Source organism: Amblyraja radiata, chromosome 21 (genome assembly GCF_010909765.2).
Source record: "Amblyraja radiata isolate CabotCenter1 chromosome 21, sAmbRad1.1.pri, whole genome shotgun sequence".
Lineage (NCBI taxonomy): Eukaryota > Metazoa > Chordata > Chondrichthyes > Rajiformes > Rajidae > Amblyraja > Amblyraja radiata.
The window spans coordinates 6,977,923-7,001,231 of record NC_045976.1 but is presented as its reverse complement, the minus strand read 5'-3'; the positions used below and the strand labels follow the sequence as shown (position 1 = coordinate 7,001,231).

Below are 23,309 nucleotides of genomic sequence, written 5' to 3'. Positions count from 1 at the left end.
GAGGTTTATATTTGGCAAGGAGCACCCGTTAAAATAACGCCCCTTTTAAATGGTTGGCAATGGGGTTGGGGGTGCGAATGTGTTTGTACAAGGAAAAGAAGTATTATGTAACCGTGCATACTAATATATGATTGAGGTGAGGGAACTATAAAGCAGGCAGCATTTGGATAATGTTATTAAATAGTCAGTAAAATGGAGAAACAAGGAACTGCAGATGCTGGGTTACAAGAAAAGACGCAAAAGTGTTGTGAGGAACTCAGCTGGTCAGGCAGGATTGCTTGAAAACATAGATAGGTGGTGTTTTGGGTCAGAATTTGAAAAAGGGTCCCGACCGGAAATGTCACCCACCCACGTTCTCTGGAGATGCTTCGGAAGGACCTGCAGGTGCTGGTTTACACTGAAGATACACAGGTAGCTCAGCGGAATAGGCAGCATCTCCGGAGAGAAGGAATGGGTGACGTCTCGACCCGAAGCCACCCATTCCTTCCCTCCAGAGATGCTGCCTTCCCTCTAAGCTACTCCAGCACTTTGTGTCCATCTCGAGAGATGCTGCTGAGTTAACCTCAGCACTTTTGGAAATGGTCTTTTAAAATATTCAGCATTTGGGTCTTGCCTCATTTTCAAGAGGAAAATCCCAGGGAAAGCAGTGGATGTTCCGGTTTCAGGCAGAGTTTAATACTGTAACGCAAAGACAAGGATTGGACATGTGAATGGTGGCAGTGTGTGGTGAGGAGGAGGGTTTGAGTGCGGGTGGGCGGGAGGAGGGAGGAGGGAGTGAGGGGTGGCTCAGCAGCAGCGGGGTGCTCCTGTAAGAGGCCACACTGACTGCTGAGAGCAGGAGCTAGCCACAGACCACCCAGAAAGTCGGAGTCACCAAGAAGCCCACCCCAGCAGCCCGTGAAGTGAAATGCGAGACGGAGCTGCACGAGTTCACCTTACAACCCGTCCTGAGGCACAACAGGACCGCGGTGAGCAGTAGAAACAAAATGGCCACCTTCCCCATCCCTCATGTACATGGAACGGATGGATCACGGACAGAACCGATAGAGACAGAGCTAGTGGCAAAGGAGAACTCGAACTAGTCACAACCGATCGACATCAGGTGTACAGAGAAACTAGTAAGCAAACACCCAGCTCCAATCACTCCATAAAAAGGTCCAGGGGGAGACAACAGTTAACATTTGCTAGATATCACCTCCCCCCGCCCGCCCGCATAATGGCAGCAGCCGAGGGTTTCTCATCATCACCAGCTTCCAGAGGAACCCAGTGGGAAGTCATAAAGCAGGTACATTGCCCAAAGCTTAATGAGTGACCTCAAGGTAACCCCCGCTTTCAAAATGGTTTTACGCCAGATCTCAGTGCAACGCAGAATCTCACTATATTTACGTACGGCCACGGTCTGTTTGTGTGGTTTCTGGTAAATTCATTGGGTTATTCCTGATCCTGGATGATCAACTTTCCCCCGTTAGAGGAAGGCCCCCCCCCGTTAAATCTACAAGAGGTGTGAACCCCACCAATGTTCCCGACCTTCGTGCAGCATCTAGCGGCCGCGCCCACACCTTCCACACGCATCCATGGTTGGGGATACAAAAAGCCAGCGCGGACACAGGGGGGGGGGGGGGGTAGCAGGCTGGCCGTCTGCCAGCCGCTCATCCCTGCAGATCGCCGAAACACTTGTTGCACACTCGCACAGGCTTCTTCGACGAGGGGGTTAAGGCATTCTGGCCAGAGCATTCGGCACAGAAAATGTTCCCGCAGTTTCTGCAGTGGTGCTGCAAGGGGGAAGAAAGGGAGCATTCAGTAAATCACAGCACCCACATCTGCTCCATTCACCGTTTTAGTGTCGTTTAGTTTAGAGATGCACCGCGGAAACAGGCCCTTCGGCCCACCCAGTCCACGCTGACCAGCGATCCCCACACACTAACACTATCCCACACGCACTAGGGACAATGGGCGCAGCGGTAGAGTTACAGCGCCAGAGACCCAGGTTCGATCTTGACCATGGGTGATTGTCTGTACGGAGTTTGTACGTTCTCGCCATGACCTGCGTGGGTTTTCTCCAAAATATTTGGTTTCCTCCCACACGTACAGGTTTGTCGGCTTGGTATGAGTGTAAAATTGCCCTAGTGTGTAGGATTGTGGCAGTGTGCAGGGATCGCTGGTCGGCACCGACTCGATGGGCAGAAGGGCCTGTTTTCGCGCTGTATCTCTAAACTAAACTAAAACATTTACATTTTCACCAAAGCCAATTAACCTAAAAACCTGCATGTCTTTGGAGTGCAGGAGGAAACCGTAGCACCCGGAGAAAACCCACACAGGTCACGGGGAGAACGTGCACACTCCGTGCAGACAGCACCTGTAGTCGGCATCACATGCAGGTCTGTGGTGCTGTGAGGCAACAAGTCTACAGCTGCGCCGCCGTGACGTGCCGTACCTGCTGTGAACTGGTGGGGGTGATGCAGGACCTCAGAACGCAGCACTCCTGTATCTCCACTCCATGTCCCACAGCCCTTCCCCACAGAGCACAACTCACAGTAATGGAATTCTGGCTGCCTCTGCTCTCTCTCCCCTTATCCTCGCTCTTCATGGAGTACTGTGTGCAGTTTTGGTCCCCTAATTTGAGGTAGGACATTCTTGCTATTGAGGGAGTGCAGCGTAGGTTTACAAGGTTAATTCCCGGGATGGTGGGACTGTCATATGCTGAGAGAATGGAGCGGCTGGGCTTGTACACTCTGGAGTTTAGAAGGATGAGAGGATATCTCATTGAAACATATAAGATTGTTAAGGGTTTGGACACACTAGAGGCAGGAAACATGTTCCCGATGTTGGGGGAGTCCAGAACCAGGGGCCACAGTTTAAGAATAAGGAATAAGCCATTTAGAACGGAGACGAGGAAACACTTTTTCTCACAGAGAGTGGTGAGTCTGTGGAATTCTCTGCCTCAGAGGGCGGTGGAGGCAGGTTCTCTGGATGCTTTCAAGAGAGAGCTAGATAGGGCTCTTAAAAATAGCGGAGTCAGGGGATATGGGGAGAAGGCAGGAACGGGGTACTGATTGGGGATGATCAGCAATGATCACATTGAATGGCGGTGCTGGCTCGAAGGGCCGAATGGCCTACTCCTGCACCTATTGTCTATTGTCTACTCATGGCTCATGTCTAAATGCCGAAAGACAATAATTGACTAAAGAGACATTTGGACAATAAACGCCTGAAAGATGTTTGGTTGTGGGAGTGAGGGCAGGATAGAGAAACGGAGATGCTGCCAGTCTCGCTGAGTTACTCCTGGATTTTGTGTCCATCTTCAAATGACGTCACGCGCTCAAGACGGTTGTGCGGGCGTATGATGACGCGTGTGACCTTCGCGGGACCGTCGCGCCTCAATGTGACCACGAGGTCGCATAATTAGCATGCCAAGGAGACGTAAGTGGGACAGGGGCTGAAGATTTGAAACAGCAAGCGCTCACTTACCTTTCTTATGGTGACTGAGAACCCTTTTCCACAGGACATACAATTCAACACGTCAGTATCTTCAGTCCACTTCCTATTCAGTGCTTGAGTGTGCTTAATCTACAACAAAAGAGAACCGTTATAGTATCATAGAGTGATCCAGTGTGGGAACAGGCAGTCTGGGTTCAATGGCCATCACCACCACTGTGCGTGTGGGGTTTGTACATTCTCCCTGTGACCGTGTGGGTTTCTTCCCGTGCAGGTTGTTTGGTTAATGGGCCACTGTAAATCGCGCTGGTATGAAGGCAGTGTGGAGCCTCGAGATGGGGTGATGGTGGGGCAAGGCGGGAGGAGGGGGGGGCTGGGACAGGGAAGGATTGGTGTCGACCAGGAGCTCGACTGTGGTGTGAACAGGATGGGCCAGGAGGTTGTGTCTCCTTGCTGTGTGAGGGTGGGTGGATGCCATGGGTCACCGGCCAAGATTCAAGTCACACCCAGCAGTCTGCAGCTCAATGCAGGAAGCTGCACGCCACACTCTTGCTGCTGTTGAGCAACTGGTTGCGGCACGGTGATGCCGTGGTCATGCAGCGGTAGAGTTGCTGCCTTAGAGCGCCAGAGACCCAGGTTCGATCCTGACTACGGGTGCTGGTGACTGCATTCAGATCTGCCATGAGTCTGCTAAAACCCCTGTCCCACTGTACGAGTTCATTCAAAGAGTTCTCCCGAGGTGGCCCTGATTCGAACTCGGAGATTTGCGGCAATGGCTACTCGTCGGTACTCGGGGCTCTCGTGGACATTTTTCAACATGTTAAAAAATCTTCCCGAGTTTACCGCATTTCCCGAGTACCTGCCGTTAGCCTTACAAGCCGCTAAGAGACGTCCCGAGCTCCTACGTACCCGCTACGTACATTCTACGTGCTTACCACGAGTTTGATTTTTTTTTTAAACTCGGGAGATCTCTTGAATGAACTCGTACCGTGGGACAGGGCTATAAGAGTGATTGCTTGAAAGATGCAACATGGAACGGGTCCACGCCGACCACAATGGTGGTGCAGCGGTAGAGTTGCTGTCTTACAGCGCCCGAGACCCGGGTCCTCCGGTTTCCTCCCACACTCCAAAGACGTATGGGTTTGTACGTTAATTGGCTTTGGTAAAAAATTGTAAATTGTCCCTGATGTGTGTGGGATAGTGTCAGTGTCGGGGGAATGCTGGTCGCCGGTCCCGGTGGGCCAAAGGGCCTGTTTCCATGCTGTATCTCTAAACTAAACTGCAGTATTACATTTGAATTCAACAGTTAAACCCTGTACTGACCATTAGATACAAGATGCCAAACAAAAACAAGGCAAGAGGTGCCCCCAGATTGGACGATTGTTGATGGGCCAGGGAGGGATGGGGTGAACGTACGTGGTCACAGGATGAATGTGCAAACTCCACATAGACAGCACCGGAGGTCAGGATTGAACCTGAATCACTGGTGCTGGGAGGCAGTGGCCCTACCAGCTGTGTAACTTTATTCCATGGAGATTGCACCTAGTTTCTCCATCTAGCTGTCCAACTGAAATCCCCAGCAGTCCCTTTACTCCCTAATATCCCTAATATCCTTCCTGCATCTTCTCTAGGATTTTCAAATCCTTCCCAAATACTCCAATTGTGGCCCAACCACAATATTCTGCACAGGTTCATCGTAATCTCCCTTCATTCATACAAACCACAATCCCATTTACTGGAGTCATACAGCCTAAGCAGGCCCTCTGCCCAACTTGCCCACACCGACCAACATGTCCCATCTACACTAGTCCCACCTACCTGAGCTTAGCCCATATCCCTCTAAACCTGTCCTCCCAGTGTGCCTGTCTAAATGTTGCTTACATGTTGCGATAGTAGACAATAGACAAGAGACAATAAGTGCAAAAGTAGGCCATTCAGCCCTTCGAGCCAAGTAGGCCATTCAATGCGATTGATTTGGGGATGATTAGCCATGATCACATTGAATGTGGATCGAAGGGCCAAATGGCCTACTCCTGCACCTATTGTCTATTGTGATCATGGCTGATCATCCACAATCAGTACCCCGTTTCTTAGTTCTCCCCATATCCCTTGATTCCGCTATCTTGAAGAGCTCTATCTCTCTTGAAAGCATCCAGGGAATTGGTCTCCACTGTCTTCTGAGGCAGAGAATTCCACAGATTCACAACTCTTTGGGTGAAAAGTTTTTCCTTGTCTCCGTTTTAAATGGCCAAACCCTTATTCTTAAACTGTGGCCCCTGGTTCTGGACTCCCCCAACATTGGGAACATGTTTCCTGCCTCTGGCGTGTCCAATCCCTTAATAATCTTATATGTTTCAACCTGCTTCAACTACCTCTCCCAGCAGCTTGTTCCATCCTTTGTGTGAAAAAGTCATCTCTCAGGTTCCTATTTCATCTTTCCCCCCTCACCTTAGACGTGTGTCCTGTGATCTGCCCGATCTATTCCTCTCATGATTTTGTACACATTCCTCAAGAAATTCTTGCTATTGAGGGAGTGCAGCATAGGTTTACAAGGTTAATTCCTGGGATGGCGGGACTATCATATGCTGAGAGAATGGAGCAGCTGGGCTTGTACACTCTGGAGTTTAGAAGGATGAGAAGGTATCTCATTGAAACATATAAGATTGTTAAGGGCTTGGACACGCTAGAGGCAGGAAACATGTTCCCCATGTTGGGGGAGTCCAGAACCAGGGGCCACAGTTTAAGAATAAGGAGTAAGCCATTTAGAACGGAGACGAGGAAACACTTTTTCTCACAGAGAGTGGTGAGTCTGTGGAATTCTCTGCCTCAGATGGCGGTGGATGCTTTCAAGAGAGAGCTAGATAGGGCTCTTAAAAATAGCGGAGTCAGGGGATATGGGGAGAAGGCAGGAACGGGGTACTGATTGTGGATGATCAGCCTTGATCACATTGAATGGGGTGAATGGCCTACTCCTGCACCTATTGTCTATTGCCCTGCCACTATCAACAGTGTGTACCCCCCTCTGAATGTGCACATGCTTTAGAATCGACCCATTAGCCCCTGTCGTCTCCTCTCATTCCTTGTGCCGGGGTGTAGGTCAACTCTCGCTGCTTCTCCAGTCGCGGCGCATGGTTACCTGCAGCGCCTGATTCTCTCGGCCCAGCTCCTGCATGGCTGCTGTCGTGTCATCCAGCTTCCGCCTCAGGTCCATCACCTTCCCCTGCAGCTTCTCCATCTCCCCTTCGCTGCTGAGTAACCTGGTCGACAAGGCACGAGCGGTGAGAATGGGCACAAGTGACAGACGGCGACAGACAGCAACGTGTGCATGACCACAGGCCTTACAGCACGCAAAAAACATCAAACAGTGAAAGGCCTGGATAGAGTGTGGATGTGGAGGGGATGTTTCCACTAGTGGGAGAGTCTAGGACTAGAGGTCACAGCCTCAGAATTAAAGGACGTCCCTTTAGGAAGGAGACGAGGAGGAATTTATTTCGTCGGAGGGTGGTGAATCTGTGGAATTCTTTGCCACAGACGGTTGTGAAGGCCAAGTCAGTGGATATTTTTAAGGCAGAGATAGAGATTCTTGATTAGGACGGATTTATGGGGAGAAGGCAGGAGAATGGGGTTAGGAAGGAGAGATAGATCAGCCATGATTGAATGGCGGAGTAGACTTGATGGGCCAAATGGCCTCATTCTGCTCCTATCACTTATGACTAAAGCTTTTCCCTGTACATCGGTACACGTGACAATAAACTAAACTGTAACTGTAACTCGACCTGGGTGTAACTAAGGCTGCACTTCCTCTCCCCAAGGGCTCAGTTGTTCCCAGCTGAGCACTGCCTGCCTTCTGCCACTCTGCCTCAACTGGGACAGAGGGGAACCTATGCCAACTGGCAAACCCAGCGGGTTAGCTTTGCCTCCACCTCCTTTATTTAATCGTGAGACGGAAATGTCGCTGTCAATGCCACAATTTAGTAGCTGCCCCTGAATGGAGGATGCAGTTAAATACATCAGAAAGTCAGTCACAGGTGCACAACACAGAAATGGACCTTTTGGCCCATCACATCTGTGCCGACCTTCGATGCCTTGCCCATTGACATGCCTGTCTAAATGCCTCGTAAACACAGCGCTAGAATCTGATTCCAATACCACTTCTAGCAGCGCGTGGCAGATACATACCACTCTCCATAAAATATTTACCTCCCAGATGCCATTTATAATCCTTTCCTCAATTCCTTGGATGCATGAGGATGAGGGGTGATCTTATAGAGGTGTACAAAATCATGAGAGGAATAGATCGGGTAGACGCACTGAGTCTCTTGCCCAGAGTAGGGGATTTGATAACCAGAGGACATGGGTTTAAGGTGAAGGGGGAAAGATTTAACAGGTATCTTTTTCACAGGAAGGGTGGAAGGTGTATGGAACGAGCTGATAGAGGAGGTAGTTGAGGCTGGGACTATTGCAGCATTTTTTTGCTGAGGTGGGGATTGAAAGTGAATCTGGGCCGATGGTCTTGAGCTTGGGTCTTCCACCCACTCTGCCACCTACACTGTCTTTACACTGGAGATAGACACAAAAAGCTGGAGCAACTCAGCGGGTCAGATAGTAACTCTGGCGGGAAGGACTAGGCGATGTATAGGGTCCAAACCCTTCTTTACGCTGACGGCCACATCAGCCCCCTAAGCCCCAGTGCTAGTGTTCCGTGCTCCGTGCAGCCAGCCACGCAGTCAGCGCAGACTAACCTCTCCAGCAGGGCTCTCCTCTCCTCCTGGTTGTGCTGCACGGTGGCTTCCAAGACGGCGATCTCGCCGCGCAGGTCGTCCGTCTGCTTCTCCAGCTCGCTCACCCGCCGCTGGCTGCTCTGCCACTCCTTCTTCAGAGTGGCCACGTTCTCGTTCAGCGCCGTGATCTGCATGCTCAGCTTCAGCTCCGCCTCCTCGTGCATCTTGCGCTGCCCGGCCCTCTCCTTCGCCTCCAGCTGCTGCGTTGGAGCAACGGGAAGAGCGGCTGAGACAAGTCGCAGCACAACAAGAGCACACTCTCCATCGACTGTCCACACCCAGCCCGACAGACAGACCTCAATCTCACACAGCCACCGCGCCCCAAGTGTACAACAACCTTAGTTCCCCACAAGTCACAGTGCCAGACACCCGGCTTCAATCCTGATTACGGGTGATGTCTATACGGAGTTTGTACGTTAAACGTCACAGCATAAGAATGCACAGGCAAACACATCAAGCCAAGCTGATGGAGTCACCAGGCAGTCAGGAGAATGATTACACATTAACAGCAGCTTCAAAGCATTGAGTGTTACAGAAGCAGATGAATAGTGCATGCTGTGTGTGCACAAGGGTTCATCTCAGGTGGTTATTGTACTCCAGGCAACGTGAACCATCAGCTCCCTCTACATTTACCCCTCTCCTGTCCTTTCATTTCCTGACTAATGGTCTTCTTGGGGAAAAAAGCCCAGGCATCCTCAAATCCCCCCACTGCCTCTCCAAGTCTGGCTGTGTTTCTACTATTTGTCTCACTAATAAGGACAAAACTGATCAATTTCTGGCAATTTCCCAGCTCTTTTGCACTGACCATCACTGAATGGTAATGGGCAGCAGAGTGGCATAAGGCAAGGGGTTGGGGAGACAGGCTGCTATCTCTAGAGAGGGAAGGACACAGTAGTGTCCCAGAGGATTAGGATGAAGCTCACGGCACCTTCCAAAATATAACAATGATTGTGGCCACACAGAGGCGTAGCGGTAGAGTTGCTGCCTTACAGCGCCAGAGACCCGGGTTCAATCCTGACTATGGATCCTGTCTGTGCGGAGTTTGTACGTTCTCCCTGTGACCGCTGTAAGGCAGCAACTCTACCGCTGCGCCACTGTGTGGCCACAATCATTGTTATATTTTGAAAGGTGCTGTGGGTTTTCTCCGGTTTCCTCCTGCACTCCAAAGACGTACAGGTTTGCAGGCCAATTGGCTTCAGTGAATTGTAAATTGTCCCTGGTGTGTAAAACAGTGCTAGTGTACGGGGTGGTCGCTGGTCGGCGCGGACTCAGTGGGCCGAAAGGTCCGTTTCCGCGCAGTATCTCTAAAGTCTAAAGTAAAGAACAACTATTAAAAGCGAGCGGTGAGAGGAAACAGTGACAAAGATACGTTGGGCATTTGGATTGAATAATGGGATGGGAGCTTGAGCCTATGTAGGAGTGTCCGTCTGGGGAGTGTGTGTAGCCCGTGGATGGCCTGGCCTGTCCTGTGCTCACAGCATTCACACAGATGCACTCAAACCCACCTCAGCCTTCCCAGGTGGCTTCTATCTGATCACCCCTTTCTCAGCTTTCCCCTCACCCATTTCGCTGAACCTTCCAATGTCTCAGTGGGTAGGAGGGAACTGCAGATGCTGGTTTACACCGAAGAAAGACACAAAATGCTGGAGCAATTCCTTATACTTAGTCTGAAGAAGGGTCTCGACCTGAAATGCCACCCATTCCTTGTCTCCAGAGATGCTACCAGTCCTGTGGAGTTACTCCAGCACTTGGTGTTGGTCTTCCAAAGTCTACCCTTGGTAGATCCTCCCTCCCTCCCGAATTAATGCAAACGCTCCCAGATGAGAGAGATGAGAAACGAGTCTTAATACTAATGGCTCTGTCCCACGGTACGAGTTCATTCCAAGAGCACTTCCGAGTTTAAAAAAAATTCAAACTCGTGGTAAGCACGGAGAATGAACGTAGCGGGTACATCAGAGCTCGGGGACGTCTCTTAGCGGCTCGTAACACAAACGGCAGGTACTCGGGAAGACTCGCTAATGGCAGGTATGCTCGGGAAGACTCGTGAAGATTTCCAAGATTTTTCAACGTTGAAAAATGTCCACGAGAGCCCCGAGCACCGACGAGCGGCCATTACCGTAAATCTCCGAGTTCGAATCAGGGCAAACTCGGGAGAACTCTTGGAATGAACTCGTACGTGGGACAGGGCAATAAAGCAGCTGACAAAAAGGCACTCTGTCTTGTCTTATACTAGAGTACCAACCAGTTTGGCGTCCGAGTCTGCTTGGTGCTTCTTCATATTCTGCTGGGCCTCGTCGACCTTGGCCTTGGTGAGCTGGTGGCTGGTTTTCTCCTGCTCCAGCATGGACCTGGTGCTGTCCGCCTTGGCCTGGAGCTCCAGCTTCTGCTGGATCAGCAGCTGCTTGGCCTCCCTCAGCGCCGACAACTCCTGCGGGCAGCACGAACACCGTCAGCCCCCCAAACCTGCACTCACATGGCCTCATTCCACACACGCCCCGCCGTCACAGAGGAGACATGCACCGCACAGGGACAAAACCCTTCACGGACCGGCTGAAGCTGGAGGTTTAAAGGATCAACTGGAGGTTGGGAGAGGGGAGAACGACAGGTTTAGGGTGGAGGTCTGGAGTGTGTCTTAGGAGTAAACAGTTTCCCACTCACCTAGTACTGGAGGAGGCTTTCCACTAATCTGGTCATGGAGTCATACAGTAAGAGTGTGGAAACAGGCCCTTCGGCCCAACTTGAATTTCATTGTCCTATCAGGGACACATGACAATAAACTCTGTTGAACTTGTCCACACTGACCAACATGCCCCATCTACACTAGTCCATCTGCCTGCGTTTGGCCCATATCCCTCTAAACTTGTCCAAGGCCTGTCCTACTTGTCTAATTGGTTCTGAAATGTTGCGCTGGTCCCTGCCTCGACTACCTCCTCCAGCAGCTCATTCCAAACACCCACCACCCTTTGCGTGAAAAAGTTACCCCTCAGATTCTGATAAATTCTAAAACCTGTGGCCTCCAGTTCTCGATTCCCCAACTCTGGGCAAGAGACTCTGTGCGTCTGCCCGATCTATACCTCTAATGGTTTCATCCATCTGTATCAGATCACCCCTCATCCTCCTGCACTCCAGGGAATAGAGTCCTAGACAGCTCAACAACCACTCTCTGTGGGTCAAATCCTCAAGTCCTGGGAATATCCTTGTAAATCTTCTCAGCACCCGTTCCAACTTAACAACATCTTTCCTATAACATGGTGCCCAGAACTGAACACAATATTCTAAATGCAGCTTCACCAACATCATGTATAACAGCACCATGACCTCCCAACTTCTATACTCGATGCTCTGACTGCTGAAGGCCAATGTGCCAAAGGATGTTTTGACCACCCCATTTAACTGTGTGGTTATTTAAGTGGGAAAGAGTGGGTAACAATGGAGTATTGTGGTGGAACAGGATCTCAAAACTAGCACCATTTTATGGGTGGCTTGGACAAAGGAATATAAATCAACACAGGCAGACAGTAAAACAGGAAAGGATGGTGCAGCTGAGATAGAAGTAGTAAAGGGCCTGTCCCACTGTGGCGACCTAATCCGCGAGTTCTGGCAGATTTTCCCTCGACTCACACTCTCAGCATGGTCGACACAAGGTCGTAGGAGGTCTTTGTAACTCTCCTTCATGCTCGAGAATGGTCTCCGCGTACTCGAGAGCTCAACTAGGTCACGGCGTTTTTTTTCAATGTTAAAAAATGCCCGCAAGTAAAAAAAGGTCGCCATGGAAAAAAATCGATACTTTTTTACTTGTAGGTTTAGTGGTAGTAGATCGGCATGTTAGTCGTAGGTAATCGAGGGTAGTCGTAGATCGTCTTCATCATAGTCGAAGGAAGGTCAAAGGGAGGTCGAAGGAGATCGAAGGAGGTCGTCTTCACTCTCCACTATTTGGTTTCTAATTTTCCCGAAGTTAGTCGTAGCTAGTCGAAGCTGGTCTTCAACATATTGGAAGGGGGTCTTCAACATGTCATTTTTTCAAACTCTTCTAAACTCACCAATTAGGTCGCCCAAGTGGGACAGCCCCTTTAGTTTCAAAAGGAAGAAGTAACCGGATCTATTGTAAATAGAGGTCAATGCTTGGAACCAGATCCGAGCATTTTCTAATTGTCGAGAAACAAACAAACGAGAGGAGAGAGGGCAGCACGGTGACACAGCGGTAGAGTTGCTGCCTCACAGCACCAGAGACCCGGGTTCCATCCTGACCACGGGTTCTGTCTGTACGGAGTTTGTACATTCTCCCTGTGACCGCGTGGGTTTTCTCCGGGTGCTCTGGTTTCCTCCCACACTCCAAAGACGCAGGCATGTAGGTTAATTGGCTTTGGTAAAGATTGTAAATTGTCCCTCGGGTGTGTAGGATAGTGTTAATGTGCGGGGATCGCTGGTCGGCACGGAGTCTGTGGGCTGAAGGGCTGATTTCCCTCTGCGTCTCTAAACTAAACTATTTCAGAGTTGCCATTTAAAATAAATTGATGTACCAAATGCAATCAGCGGGGCTAATGAATTGGTGACTGTTCTGTGAAGGAGGATGCACTCAGATGGGGTGAAATCAAGAGTATTTAATTGTCAGATTTACCGACGCATGACAATGAAATTCCTACTTGCAGCAACAGGCTTGCAACCGCAATATACGGAAATACAGAATAATTAAAAATAAATTAATAATTGTAATGCTGGTGCAAAAAAACCCAAGTGCTTAGTGCAGATAAGACAGTGCATAGCTGTAGACACGAGGAACTGCTGATATTGGGTTACAAACAAAAGACAAAGTACTGGAGTAACGCAGCGGGTTAGGCAGCATCTCAAGAGAACATGGATAGGTGACCTTTCGGGTCGGTCCCCTTACTCAGACTGAAAGATAGAGAAGCTTCTTCAGTAATGTTAATTATCTTATTAATTATCTTAAGGATCTAAATTATCTTCAGTATAAACCTGCACGTGACGTTTCCGATTGGGCCCTTTCTTCAGACGGATTGTGGTGGAGAGGAATGGGCTGGGGGAGAGATGAGGGGTGGTTAAAGTCTGGGAACAGGTGGATACAGGGGAGGGGGAGCAGATTCAGAGTCACCTGGGTCACAGTTGCACGGTGTTCAAGTGTCTGATGGTTACTGGGATTAAGAAGCTGTTCTTGAAGCTGGCGGTCACGGTTTCTCAGGCTCCTTGTACCTCCTACCCGACTGGAAGTGAAGTTTCCATTAAATGCAACGTGGGCCAACTCGATCAGGAACACCGCACCTGGGCGTTCCTGATTAGTACCGGTTTCATTGGTTATGGGGAGAAGGCAGGAGAATGGGGTTAAGAGGGAGAGATAGATCAACCAACATTGAATGATGGAGCAGTCTTGATGGGCCGAAATTCTGCTCCTAGAACTTATGAATCACCTCAGGTCATTCATTTAGTTGCTGAAAGGAAAGTTGATAACCCCTCGAGCGTGCAGTGGTGAAGTGCATCCATGATTGCACTGCTGCATGTACTCACCTTGTCGTAGCCTTGTTTCTTGTTGCGTGCCTCCTCCTTAGATCTGTTCACCTGCTGCTCCAGGGACGTCCTGACTCCTTGCAGCTCCTCTATTCGCACTTTCTCTTTTGCTAATTCCTCTTCTTTTAAAGCCTATTGAAGTTTGGAAGGGGGGAGGAGGGGGGGGGGGGGGGGGGGTTGGGGGCAAGGCAGGGGTGAGGGCGAAGAAAGGCTACACTTAAATCTTAAATCTTGGAAGTTAAGACCCCAAAGTTCCAACTACTTAAAAACAACTTTTGACATTAAATCTCTCAAATAAAACAAATAGCTGTAGCTTCTGAATTATAAAACCCATTGACACTAATTTTAACTTTTAAATGTTAAACGTTAAAATCTGAAAACCGTTCACAAGACTTGCAGGCCTCATATTTTAAAAGACTACCACCGTTCATGTGCAGAGGGTTGGACTTTAGACTTTAGAGATATAACGCGGAAACATGCCCTTTGTCCCACCAAGACCACACAGACCATACATTAACACTGTCCTACACACTAGGGATCATTTTATAATGTCAATTAACCTACAAACCTGCACGTCTTTGGAGTGCGGGAGGAAATCGGAGCACCCGGAAAAAACCCACGCGGTCACGGGAAGAACGTGCAAACTCCGTACAGACAGCACCCATAATCATAATTGAACCCGGGTCTCTGGCGCTGCAAGGCAGCAACTCTACCACTGCGCCGTGCTGCCCTAATTATAAAAGCTTCTGAATTACGAAATGCATTGACTCGAATTTTAAATTGAAATGTTAAACTCAAATCTGAAAACCGTTCACATAAATCACTGCCTGCAAGCTTCAGCTTTTAAAAGAACCACCACCATTCATGTGCAAGAAAGAATTGCAGATGCTGGTTTAAATCGAAGGTAGACACAAAATGCTGGAGTAACTGAGCGGGTGAGTCGGCATCTCTGGAGAGAAGGAATGGGCGACGTTTTGGGTCGAGACCCTTCCTCAAATCGTGGATTGAAATGGATTTACTAAAATTATCCCATGTGTGTGTAGGAGTGTTAGTGTGCGGGGATCACTGGCCGGCGCGGACAAGGTGGGCTGAAGGGCCTATTTCCGCGCTGTATCTCTAAAGTCTAAATCTATGCCATTCATAGTGGAATGATAAACTATTCACAAAGCACGCCTTCACTCCAGGATTAGACGGAGCCCGTTACCTTTTCTTTCTCCATCTGCAGCAGTCGGCTCTTCGCCTCCTTTCTCTCCGCGTCACTGTTGGCCAAGGTGGTCTCCAGCGAGGCTTTGGCTTGCTTCAGCTCCTGCACCGTCTGCTGGCTGCTACCTGCCTGGTTCCTGCTGCTCACCAGCTCCTCCTCTGCCAGCATCAACTTCTCCACCTTTGCCTGCGGTATAAGACGTTCCCGTTACTTCCCTGGTCTCCCGCAAACAGCCCCGAACGCACTGCAGCCGGGAATCAACCTGTTTTGTTTTCACCTGAACCAGGGTGGCAGCGTGGCGCAGCGCGTAGAGCTTTAGAGATAGATACAGCACGGATACAGGCCATTTGGCCCACACAGTCTTTCCCGACCAGCGATCCCTGCACACTAACACTATCCTACACTAGTGACAAGTTTACATTTCTACCAAGCCAATTAACTTATAAATCTGTACGTCTTTGGAGTGTGGGAGGAAACAAATGATCCCGGAGAAAACCCAGGCGGTCACGGGGAGGACGTACAAACTCCGCACAGACAGCACCCGTGGTCAGGATGGAACCCGGGTCTCTGGTGCTGTAAGGGAGCAACTCTAGCGCTGTGTCACCTTGCCGCCCTGCAGCACCAGATCCCTGATGCAGGTGCTGTCTGTTTTTACATGTAGTTTGCACATTCGCCCCGTCCCTCCCAGGTGCCCTGTACTCTGCCTACATAGCAAGAACGTAGCAGACCACTATAAAATTGCCCCTTGTGTGTAGGAGAATGGTGGAGTCTGGGAGTTGAAGGGAATGGACGGGCGTGAATAAAATGGGATTCAAGTAAGATTAGTGCAAGTGGACACTGGGTGGTCAGTGCGGACATGTGGGATCAGGGGGCCTGTCCTTGTGACTCTAGAAAATGGTTTCCGCACAAGTCTATTCAGGAGCTGAAGTTGCCAATTCAGCCCTCAAATCATCAAATTTGATTGGACAGCACGGAGCCGCACCCTCACAACACCAGAGACCCAGGTTCAATCCTGACCTCGGGTGCTGTCTGTGTGTGGGGAGTGCACGTTCGCCCTGTGACCACGTGGGCTTTCCACCGGGTGCTCCGGTCTCCCCCCACGTCTCAGAGTCGTGCGGGTTTGTAGGTTAATCGGCCTTCTGTAAATTGCCCCTAGTGTGTAGGGAGTGGACGAGAAAGTGGGATAACATAGAACTAGTGTGAGCGGGTGATCGATGGTCGGCGTGGACTCGGTGGGCCGACAGGACTATTTCCATGCTGTAACTTTCAATCCATGGTTCAGCTTTGTCAGGATCGTACCCAGATCTTTGGCGCTGTGAGGCAGCAGCTCCACCAGCTGTGCCACTATGCCAGCAATTGGGCGCCAACTTGTTACGCATAGTCAGAGCCTTTGTCACATTCACTGTCCAGGTCCTTATGGAGGTAGGGAGTGCAGTGACAGGAGACTCCTGGTATCCCATACCGATATTGCCAACCCATCCCCTGCCCAGGGAAAACTCTATCTCCGCTACATTGACGACTGCATCAGTGCTACCTCCTTCTATCCAGAGATGCTGACTGTCCCGCTGAGCTACTCCAGCATTTTGTGTCTATCTTCGGTTTAGATTAGATAGATTAGATTAGATTCCTTTATTTGTCATTCAGACCTTTCGGTCTGAACGAAATTTCGTTGCCTGCAGTCATACATATAATAATGAACAACAAAACACACAATAAACACAATTTAACATCCACCACAGTGAGTTCACCAGGCACCTCCTCACTGTGATGGAGGCAAAAGTCTTAAAGTCACTGTCTCTTCCCCTCCTTATTCTCCCTCTGCGCTGAGGCGATCCAGGCCTCCGATGTTGTTACCCCACCGGGCGACGGTAAGTCAGTCCCGCGGCTCAACCGAGCTCCGCGGCCCGGGGTGGTCGAAGCTGCCGATGATGCCGCCCTCCAGTCCAGCGGACGCAGCTGTTGCCGCGGGAGCTCCGGAAAAACAGGCACCAACCTGTGACCTGTGAGCTCCCGACGATGTCGTCCACTGGCCCGCGGCCGAGCCCCGGATTCAGGTCGCCGCCGCCGGAACGCCGCCTCAGCCACTGGAGCAGCGCCTCAGCCCAGAGTCGGGCCGCCCTCACCGGAGCACCGTCTCAGCCCAGAGTCGGGCCGCCCTCACTGGAGCACCGTCTCAGCCCAGAGTCGTGCCGCCGCCACCGGAGCACCGCCTCAGCCCCGAGTTGTGCCGCTGCCACCGGAGCACCGCCTCAGCCCCGAGTCGGGCCGCCCTCACTGGAGCACCGCCTCAGCCCCGAGTCGGGCCGCCCTCACTGGAGCACCGCCTCAGCCCAGAGTCGGGCCGCCCTCACTGGAGCACCGCCTCAGCCCAGAGTCGGGCCGCCCTCACTGGAGCACCGTCTCAGCCCCAAGTCGGGCCGCTGCCACCGGAGCACCGCCACAGCCCCGAGTTGTGCCACTGCCACCGGAGCACCGCCTCAGCCCCGAGTCGGGCCGCCCTCACCGGAGCACCGCCACAGCCCCGAGTTGTGCCGCTGCCACCGGAACGCCGCCACAGCCCCGAACTCGGCCAGCCTCGCGTTGTAAGTCCTGGCTGGCTCTGCCTCCGGAGCCTCGAGGTCGGTCGCAGTTGGAGGCCGCCAGCTCCGCCATTAGGCCTCAGCGCAGACGGAGGCAGAGAAGGGGGGATACGACAGAAAGAGTCGCATTCCCCCGAAGGGAGAGACAGAAAACCATGTTTCACCCCCCCCCCCCACACACCAGTTTAAACCAGCATCTGCAGTTCCTTCCTACGTAATTCACTTTACCTTCAAGTCGTGTCTGGTTGAAGAGAGTTCTGACTCTTTGCCGTACATATCTGACTGCAGCTTCGCCAGGCTGGTCTGAGCTCCCTGGTATTCCTTCTGCAGCTCAGACAGGGTCCCTTTATTGGCAGCCAGCTGCTCGCTCAGTGCTGCCACCTCCTGCTGCAGTTTGGGTAGTGCGGCGGCCTGCAGAGAGAACAAGCCTGTGAGATCAAAGACAGACACTACATGCTGGAGTAACTCAGCGTGTCAGGCAGCATCTCCAGAGAAAAGGTATAGGTAAAGTTTCTGGTGGGTGTATAGAATAAGCTAGTTTAATCAATGGTAGAGGCGGATACAACTACAATATTTAAAAGACATTCACACAGGAACTTGGACAGGAAAGGTATGGAGGAATATGGGAGACAAAAGCAGGCAAATGGGACAAGTGTTGATAGACAGTGTGTGCAGGTACTATCGCAACGTTTAAGCAGGCACTATTGTAAAGTTTCAGAAACATTTAGACAGGTACATGGATAGTACAGGTTTAGAGGGATATATGGGCGAAACACAGGTAGGTGGGACCGACTGGTGTAGATGGGACATGTTGGTCAATATGGGCAAGTTGGGCCTGAGTTCCCACGTTGTATGACTCTATGACATGGTGAGCATGGACAAATTGGGCTCAAGGGCAAGTTTGCAAGCAGAGCAACTCGGTGAAACTATAATACACAGACTCCAGAATTGAATCACAGGAGGAGATTGAGCAATTCAGCCACTGCTGCAGATTGGTGAGCTCGGGAGTTGACAGGGTGGGGAGAGAGAAACCAGTACAGCTGGTCAGAGCGCCTTGGACTGGGGGTGTGGTCTATACACGAGAGCGGCGAAACTGGAACACCTTCCTTCTTGCAGAAGGTAGATGAACAACGGGATGCTTGTCCCATGAGTGTGCCTGATGCACCATCAATTGTTGACGTCAAATCCGAGGCTTCGTTTTGACAAAAACTAAAGTCATAAGGGATACGAGGGAAGGGTAATAGCGTTAGGTCACAGAGCAGCCCTGATGGCAGGTGGGGAGTGAACAGGGGGGGGGGGCGGGGAAATATCTCTGGTGGGGTAAAGCTGAGGGTGCCCATAGGGATATATTATCAATCAAGGAATAGAAACATAGAAAATAGGTGCAGGAGTAGGCCATTCGGCCCTTCGAGCCTGCACCGCCATTTGATATGATCATGGCTGATCATCCAACTCAGTATCCTGTACCTGCCTTCTCTCCATACCCCATGATCCCTTTAGCCACAAGGGCCACATCTAACTCCCTTTAAATATAGCCAATGAACTGGCCTCAACTATCTTCTGTGGCAGAGAATTCCACAGATTCATCACTCTTTGTGTAAAAAATGGTCAACGAGTGGATGGGAGCAGTTAGAGGTGGGAACGCACACAGAAGAATGATAGAGCAGGAAGACGTCAGAGAGAGCACATCCTCCAACCCCCCCCCGAGAAAAAACTGAGAATATTAAGCTCAGGTTTTCACAGCCATGGTCACAGTCAGATAGTGATGGAGTTTTCAATATTCATTCTGACGTCCTTGCTCTTGTATTCTTTAAGTTTAAGTTTAGAGATACAGAGCAGAAACGGGACCTTTGGCCCATCGAGTTCCCACCGACCCGCAATCCCTACACACTAGCACTATTCTACACACACTAGTGACAATTTACATTTATACCAAGCCAATTAACCTACAAACCACCACGTCTTTGGAGTGTGGGAGGAAACAGGAGCTCCCGGAGAAAACCCGTGCGGTCACGGGGAGAACGTACAAACTCCGTACATAGATCACCCGTAGTCAGGATGGAACACGGGTCTGTGGCGCTGTGAGGCAGCAACTCTACCGCTGCCCCACAGGACTTCCTTGCTCTTCTACTCCATCATTTCACAACCCCAAGACCATGTAGACTTTTCCAACCACTTTCAACAAACTGCATTGTCTCAGCTCATCTCGACAATCACAAACAACATTGGAACAGGCCATTCTGCCCATCACGTCCATGCCGACCCATCCACGTACACCCATCCACATTGATCGTCTATTTACCCGCGAGAGCTCGCACTCTTGTACAAGCCTTTTACCTGCAATAATTCCAATACTCTCCGAGGTAACCTTCCACTGACTCTTCCTCGTTCAGTTTAATGTCACATGTACCGAGGTACAGTGAAAAGCTTTTGTTGCATGCTGACCAGTCACAATACTGTCCATATCAACTTATTCCAAATGTCATTGGGAATGACCAACACTGGCCCCCATAACCCTTCAACTTCTACAATCTCGCACACCCGTGTCCTCAGCTCTGCGGGAGATGACACCGAGTGCTGGAGTAACTCAGCCCGACAGGCAGCACCCCAGAACATGGATAGTTGAGGATTCCGGTCGCAACCCTTCTTCTGACTGGAGAAGGGTCCCCACCCGAAACGTCACCGATCCATGTTCTCCAAACTCGCCGCCTGACCCGCTGAGTTACTCCAGCACTTTGAGTCCTCTTTTGTAAACCAGCATCTGTGTTTTCTCATCTCTGCAACCGATCCCAGCCTTGCAAACCACTCGATTATTGTCCTTTTAGTTCTAACCCTGTCACCATTGGTGACTGTACCTTCAACAGACCATGAGATTTAGGTGTATTATTGTTACATGTACAGATCTGATCAGATAATACTATACGTAAATACAACCAAGTCAAACTCAAGTACAATAGGTAGACCAAAGGGGAAGATTAAGTGCAAAACAACCTCTGGGATATTCTTGAAACATTAGATGCTCTTCCGTCCACAAATGCTGTCTGACCTGCTAAGATCATCCAGCACATTTTATTCCCACTTAAGATTTCCAGCATCCAGTTCCCTTTCCTACAGCTGCCAAACACGGAACTCTTGCTAAAAAAAAGTCCCAAAACCTTTTTGGGTGGCACGGTGGCGTAGCGGTAGAGTTGCTGCCTTACAGCGCCAGAGACCCGGGTTCGATTATGACTACGGGTGCTGTCTGTACGGAGTTTGCTCATTCTCCCCGTGACCTGTGTGCGTTTTCCACGGGTGCTCCGGTTTCCTCCCACACTCCAAAGACGTGAAGGTTTGTAGGTTAATTGGCTGTGGTAAAAATTGTAAAGTGTCTCTAATGTGTAGGATAGCGCTAGTGCATGGGGATCGCTGGCCGGTGCGGACTCAGTGAGCAGAAGAGCCTGTTTCCAGGGCGTATCTCGAAAGTCTATCGCTCATAAAAAAATGCTGGTTATACTCAAGGTCCAGCTGCTTGTGTGGGTGGAGAAACCATGTCAAAGACCTTACAGCAAAACTGGAAAAAGACACAAATGGCAGCGTGGTGGGGTGGGGGCTAAGGGGGAGGATGTCTCTGATGAGGTAAAACTAGGGTGACCATGGGGATAAACTATCAATCTGATTATCTGATCAATGAGTGAACCACTTCAGCATACTATTCCCATTCCTATAGTTTCCCAAACATGGAACTGTTGCCAGAAAAAAGTCCTAAAATCTGGTACCTTCTGTGAAAGCTCCTTTGTCAAGTCTTTCAGCTGGGCCTCGTACTGGTCTCTCTGCTGCTCCCGGCTCTCCAGCGACTCCTTCACCTTGGCCTGGAGCTGCTGCTCGGCTGTCTGCCGCTCGCTCAGCTGGCCCTGCAGCCGGGCAGCCAGTCCGTCCGTGCTCTTCTTCATCTGCTGCTCGGCCCAAGACAAGAACAATCAGCAAACTCCACTCACACTCATTCAGTTTTAGTTTCAGTTTAGTGTATTGTTACGGGTACCGAGGTGCAGTGAACAGCCTTTGCCGTGTGCTAACCAGTCAGCGGAAAGACAATACATGATTACAATCGAGCCATGTACTGATACATGATATTCCCTTACCATGTACAGCTACATGATGAGGGAATATAATTTAGTGCAAGGTATCATAGTTAAAGTAAGAAATGATGGTGTAGAAATAGAAATGTAAGAACATGAAGCGATTGTAATATGAGTTTGTAGATTTGCTTCTATAATGTACGCAAATAGGTTGCGCGCCATCTTGTCCCTTTCCCCAACTACGGGTGCTGTCTGTGCGGAGTTTGCACGTTCTCCCCGTGACTGCTTGGGTTTTCACCGGATGCTCTGATTCCCTTCCGCAATCCAAAGACGTACAGGTTTGTAGGTTAATTGGCTTCAGTAATGATTGTAAATTGTCCCTAGTGTTGGATAATGTCTCATGGGAGTTGCTGCCTTACAGCACCAGAGACCCGGGTGCGATCCTGTCTGCGCGGGTGCTTGTCTGTATGGAATTTGTATGTTCTTCCTGTGACCTGCTTGGGTTTTCTCCAAGATCTTCGGTTTCCTCCAACACTCCAAAGGCATGCAGATTTGTAGGTTAATTTTCTTGGTATAAATATAATTGTCCCTAATGTAGGAAGGCATTAGTGTGTGGGGATTGCTAGCCAGTGCGAACTCAGTGGGCCGAGGGGCCTGTTTTTGTGCTGTATCTCTAAACCTGGGGTGGGGAACCTTTTCATGTTGGAATGCTGCATTAAGTTAGCTGTAATCTAATAAGGCCACATCCAATAAACTTCAATTAAATATACTTCAAAATGTACATTATTTTGTTAAAACAGCCCTCATGACTTACTAATGTTTTAATTGTGGCCGTCAGTCGGGGAGGATTATTTCATTGAATCTTCTTTTACTCTTTGGTATTTTAAATACGTTCAATTTAAGATTAAAATTAAAATAATAAAAGACGAACAAAAACATATTAATAAAAATAAAAGGATTTGTTCTACAAAATTTGGATTCATTCAAAAGGCCGCACTGAATGGCCACTGCTCTAAACTAAACACCCCACTGCGCATGTGCATCACACTCCAAATGCAGCATAACCAAGTCCCAGAAAGCTGTATCATGACTTCCTGACTCTTACATTCAATGCCTCTAGCAATGAAGGCAAGACGGTTGCTTGATGGTTGGCATGGGATAGAATCAACCGGCACCCGTCCTGTTTTTATACCCGATAAACATGCGGCAAATACCAGACAAATGTCCGTGCATCAGTGGGGCAATAGGACGATCAGGGGTAAACTGGCCATTCCCATGTCTAATAGGGTGGCACAGCGGTAGTGGCTGCCTTACAGCGCCAGACACTCGGGTTCGATCTTGTACAGATGCTGTTTGTACGGAGTTTGTACATTCTCCTCGTGACCGGGTGGGTTTTCTCCGGGTGTTCCGGTTTTCTCCCACACTCCCAGACGTACAGGTTTGTAGGTTCATTGGCTTCAATAAAATTGTAAATTGTCCCTTGTGTGTAGGATAGTATTAGTGTGCGGGGATTGCTGGTAGACTCTGGGCAGAAGGGCCTGTTTCCGAACTGTATCTCTAAACTAAACTGAGCCGACCTGGTGTAGTTTTTTTGTTTCCCTGTTTAGCCAAGCCAGCAAACTTCTGCCACTGAAGGGCTGTCCTGTTAGATGGTAGTCGCAGGTAAAGCAGTCAGGAATAGTGTCCTCTCTTGGGGAGGTAGATTGGCAAAGACCCATCAGCACCTGTGTTGTGC

General features: G+C 50.0%; 1 protein-coding gene across 7 annotated transcripts in view; it reads right to left on the bottom strand.

Annotated features, from left to right (window-relative positions):
* Positions 1–482: 482 nt before the first annotated feature.
* Positions 483–23,309, bottom strand: part of eea1 (early endosome antigen 1) — a 96,852-nt gene continuing 74,025 nt past the window's right edge. For 4 of the 7 annotated variants that reach the window (XM_033039420.1, XM_033039421.1, XM_033039422.1 and 1 more), the window contains 9 exons: positions 21,275–21,451; positions 17,748–17,930; positions 14,941–15,126; positions 13,737–13,868; positions 10,459–10,644; positions 8,178–8,416; positions 6,572–6,692; positions 3,469–3,567; positions 484–1,772 (listed from right to left, as the gene is read on the bottom strand). In XM_033039420.1, the coding sequence (XP_032895311.1) occupies positions 1,650–1,772; positions 3,469–3,567; positions 6,572–6,692; positions 8,178–8,416; positions 10,459–10,644; positions 13,737–13,868; positions 14,941–15,126; positions 17,748–17,930; positions 21,275–21,451 (1,446 nt within the window). In that variant the 3' untranslated portion in view covers positions 484–1,649. Of the gene's footprint in view, positions 1,773–3,468; positions 3,568–6,571; positions 6,693–8,177; positions 8,417–10,458; positions 10,645–13,736; positions 13,869–14,940; positions 15,127–17,747; positions 17,931–21,274; positions 21,452–23,309 lie in introns of all 7 variants that reach the window. The other 3 variants (XM_033039425.1, XM_033039424.1, XM_033039423.1) reach the window with 3 other exon arrangements.